Genomic DNA, 3,796 nt, shown 5'->3' on the forward strand with positions numbered 1-3,796 from the left:
CGTGTCACCTTGTGGCGCTGGTGGCCGCCGAAGGCGATGCGCCGCGCGTCCTCCACGTTGTCGCACACGAGCGCGTTGCCGCACGCGAACTGGAGGGCCTTCTTGATGTGCGGCGGCTCGTAGCGGATCACGTCCAGCACCAGCTTGGCGCCCCGCAGCTCCCGCAGCTTCTCGTCCGTGGGCTTCACCTGCACGGACACGGCCCCAAAGGGTCACCAGCATGTCCCCATGGGGTCCTTGTGTCCCCACAGGGTATCTATGGGGTCCTCGTGTCCCCCATGGGGTCCTCATGTCCCACATGGGGTTCTCATGTCCCCATGAGGTCCTGGTGTCCCCACAGGGTCTTTATGGGGTCGTGTCCCCCATGGGGTCCTCGTGTCCCCAGTATCCCCATGGGGTGGCTCGTAGCAGATCACATCAAGCACCAGCTTGGTGCCCCACAGCTCCTGCAGCTTCTCGTCCATGGGCTTCACCTACATGGACATGGCCCCAAAGGGTCCCCAACATGTCCCTATGTCCCCAAGGGGTCCTCATGGAGTCCCTATGGGGTCATCGTGTCCCCCATGGGGTCCCTGTGTCCCCAAGGAGTCCCCATTTCTCTGGACTCGAGCGGCAGGAAGGTCTCGGGCTCCCCGTGCTGCTCCTTGATGTACTGGATGCAGTGGCCCCAAGTGGCCCCATGTCCCCAGTGTGTCCCCCATGTCTCCAAGGTGTCCCCAAGGTCCCCACCTCCAGGTAGTCCAGTGGCAGGAAGGTCTCAGGCTCCCCGCGCTGCTCCTTGATGTACTGGATGCAGTCGCGTCCCGTCTTCTCAGAGTCCACGATGATGGCATCCATGTTCTTGCCCAGCACCTTGGTCACTGCAATCTGGTACTTCTTCTGGGTGGGCTGGCACAGGTCGAGCAGGCGGCCATACTGGGGACAAGGGACATGGGGACATCATGGGGACACCACAGGGACATAGGGATGTCATGGGGACACTATAGGGACACGGGGATGTCATGGTGGCCCCATGTCCTCCTGATCTGGTTCTTCTTCTGGGTGGGCTGGCACAGGCTGAGCAGGCAGCCATACTGGGGACAAGGGACATGGGGACATCATGGGGACACCACAGGGACATGGGGATGTCATGGGGACACCATAGGGACATGGGGACATCATGGTGGCCCCATGTCCTCCTGATCTGGTTCTTCTTTTGGGTGGGTTGGCATAGGTCATACTGGGGACAGGCAGCCATACTGGGGACAAGGGGACATCGTGGGGACACCATAGGGACATGGGGATATCATGGGGATAGGGGGACACAGTGGACATCATGGTGATGCACAGGGATACAGGTACATGGGGACACAGGACACCTGGGGATGACAGGGACACAGGGGACATGGCCTCACCCCCTCCATGGCCACTTGTCCCCAATGTCCCCCGTGTCCCCACGCACCACGGAGCCCGGGTAGAGGCGCTTGATGCTCTCCATGATCCGTGTCCCCAACGTCTCCCATGTCTCCAATACCCCAAATGTTCTCCATGCCCTCAATGTTCTCCATGTCCCCAATGCCCCCAATGTCTCCTCAGCGTCCCCGTGTCCCCACGTACCACGGAGCCCGGGTAGAGGCGCTTGATGCTCTCCATGATCTCGGCCTTGCGCTGCTGCCGGCTGCTTTCCTGACGGTCGATCCGTGCGTCGCCCAGCTGCTCCATGACCTGGTTGAGCTCCTGGTTGATCTCGTCGATACGGCGCTTGGCGCCGTCCACTTCAGCCGTGAGCTCCCCCTCCAGGCGCTTCTGCTCCTCCAGGGACTGCCTGGGGACACGGGGGCACATGGGGACATGGGGGACACATTGGGGACACCTTGGCGACACCCTGGGGACACCTTGGGCACCTTGGTCACGTGCTGGTGGCAATGTACACCCTGGAGACACTTTGGGNAGACACATTGGGGACACTTTGGGAACACCCTGGGGTCCCCTTTGGGATACGTTGGGGACACCCTGGGGACACGTTCGGGACAATTTGGGGACACGTTAGGGCCACCTTTGGGAAACCTGGGGGACAGTGTGGGGACATTTGGGGACATCGTGCACTTGCTGGTGGCATTGTACACCCTGGGGAAACCCTGGGGAGAATTTGGGGACACCTTGGGGACATCTTGGAGACACTTGGGGACACCTTGGGGATATTTTGGGGACCCACTTGGGACCCCCTGGGGACACGGCTGACTTGCTGGTGGTAACGTACACGCTGGGGACACCTTGGGGACACCCTGGGGACACTGTGGGGACCCTTTGGGGACATTGCTCACTTGCTACTGGGAATGTACACCCTGGGGACACGTTGGGGACAGGTTGGGGACATGCCTCACTTGGGGACAAATTTGGGAGACCTTGGGGACACCCTGGGGACACCTTGGGGACATTGCTCTATTCCTGGGGGCAATGCACATCCTGCGGACACGGGGGGGACACGCTGGGGACACCTTTGGCATACATAAGGGACACCCTGGGGACACTTTGGGGACACTGCTCACTTAGTGGTGGCAAGGGACATTTTGGGGACATTTGGGGACATCGCTCACTAGCTGGTGGCAACGTATGTTCAGGGGACACCATGGGGACACCTTGGGGACAACATTGGGACACCCTGGGGACACCTTTGGGACACCTTGGGGACACTTTGGGGACACCCTGGGGACAACTTGGGGTCACTCTGGGGACACCCTGGCGCAGTTTGGAGACATGTGGGGACATCACTCGCTAGTTGGTGGCCATGTACATCCTGGGGACACCATGGGGACACTCTGGGCACGCCTGGAGGACTCCTTTGGGGTCATTTTGGGGACCCTTTGGGGACAACGCTCACTTGCTGCTGGCAATATAGACTCTGGGGACACCCTGGGGACACTTTGGGGATGCCCTGGGGACACCTTGGGCTCATCTTGGTGACATTTTGGGGACACTTTAGGCAAAATTTGGGGACATCGTTCACTTCCTGGTAATGTACACCCTAGGGACACTTTGGGGACATTTGGGGACAGTGCTCGCTTGCTGGTGGCAACATACGTCCTGGGGACACCATGGGGACACCTTGGGGACAATGTGCGGATACCCTGGGGACACCTTTGGGACACTTTGGGGAATCCTTGGGGACACGTCTGCGACACTCTGGGGACACTTTGAGGACATTGCTCACTTGCTGGTGGCAAGGTACACGCTGTAGACACCTTGGGGACACAGTGCACACCTTGAGAACACAGTGGGGACACGTTGGGGACACCCTGCAGACACCTTTGGGACACACTGGGGACACCCTGGGGACACCTTTGGGGAACCTGGGGGCAGTTTGGGGACATCTGGGGACATCGCGCACTTGCTGGTGGCAATGTACACCCTGGGGAAACTCTGGGGACACCTTGGGGACACCCTGGGGACACCTTGGGGACATCGCTCAGTTCCTGGGGGCAATGCACATCCTGCGGACACCGGGGGAACACGCTGGGGACACCTTGGGGATACATAAGGGACACCCTGGGGACACTTTGGGGACATTCGGGGACATTGCTCGCTTGCTGGTGGCCATGTACATCCTGGGTACACCATCGGGACAAATTGGTGACAATGTGGGGACAGCCTGGGGACATCTCTCAAATTCTGCTCACAAGGTACAGATTGGGGACATCTTGGCGACACATGGGCTACACCTTCAGACACATTGGGGACACTTTGGGAACACCCTGGGGTCCCCTTTGGGATACGTTGGGGACACCCTGGGGACACGTTCGGGACAATTTGGGGACAC

The 3,796-nt window shown here is 60.0% G+C and overlaps 1 protein-coding gene across 1 annotated transcript in view; it reads right to left on the minus strand.

Annotated features, from left to right (window-relative positions):
* The window catches only part of SMC1A (structural maintenance of chromosomes 1A), a 31,482-nt gene that overhangs the window by 18,536 nt on the left and 9,150 nt on the right, over window positions 1-3,796 (minus strand). Inside the window, exons 4-6 of the mRNA XM_026050237.1 lie at window positions 1,597-1,804; window positions 730-915; window positions 9-188 (exon numbers count right to left, since the gene is read on the minus strand). Of these exons, the coding sequence (XP_025906022.1) occupies window positions 9-188; window positions 730-915; window positions 1,597-1,804 (574 nt within the window). The remainder of the gene's footprint in view (window positions 1-8; window positions 189-729; window positions 916-1,596; window positions 1,805-3,796) is intronic.

The sequence above is a fragment of the Nothoprocta perdicaria genome, unplaced genomic scaffold, assembly GCF_003342845.1.
Source record: "Nothoprocta perdicaria isolate Ctin4 unplaced genomic scaffold, notPer1 scaffold_662, whole genome shotgun sequence".
Taxonomy (NCBI): Eukaryota; Metazoa; Chordata; class Aves; order Tinamiformes; family Tinamidae; genus Nothoprocta; species Nothoprocta perdicaria.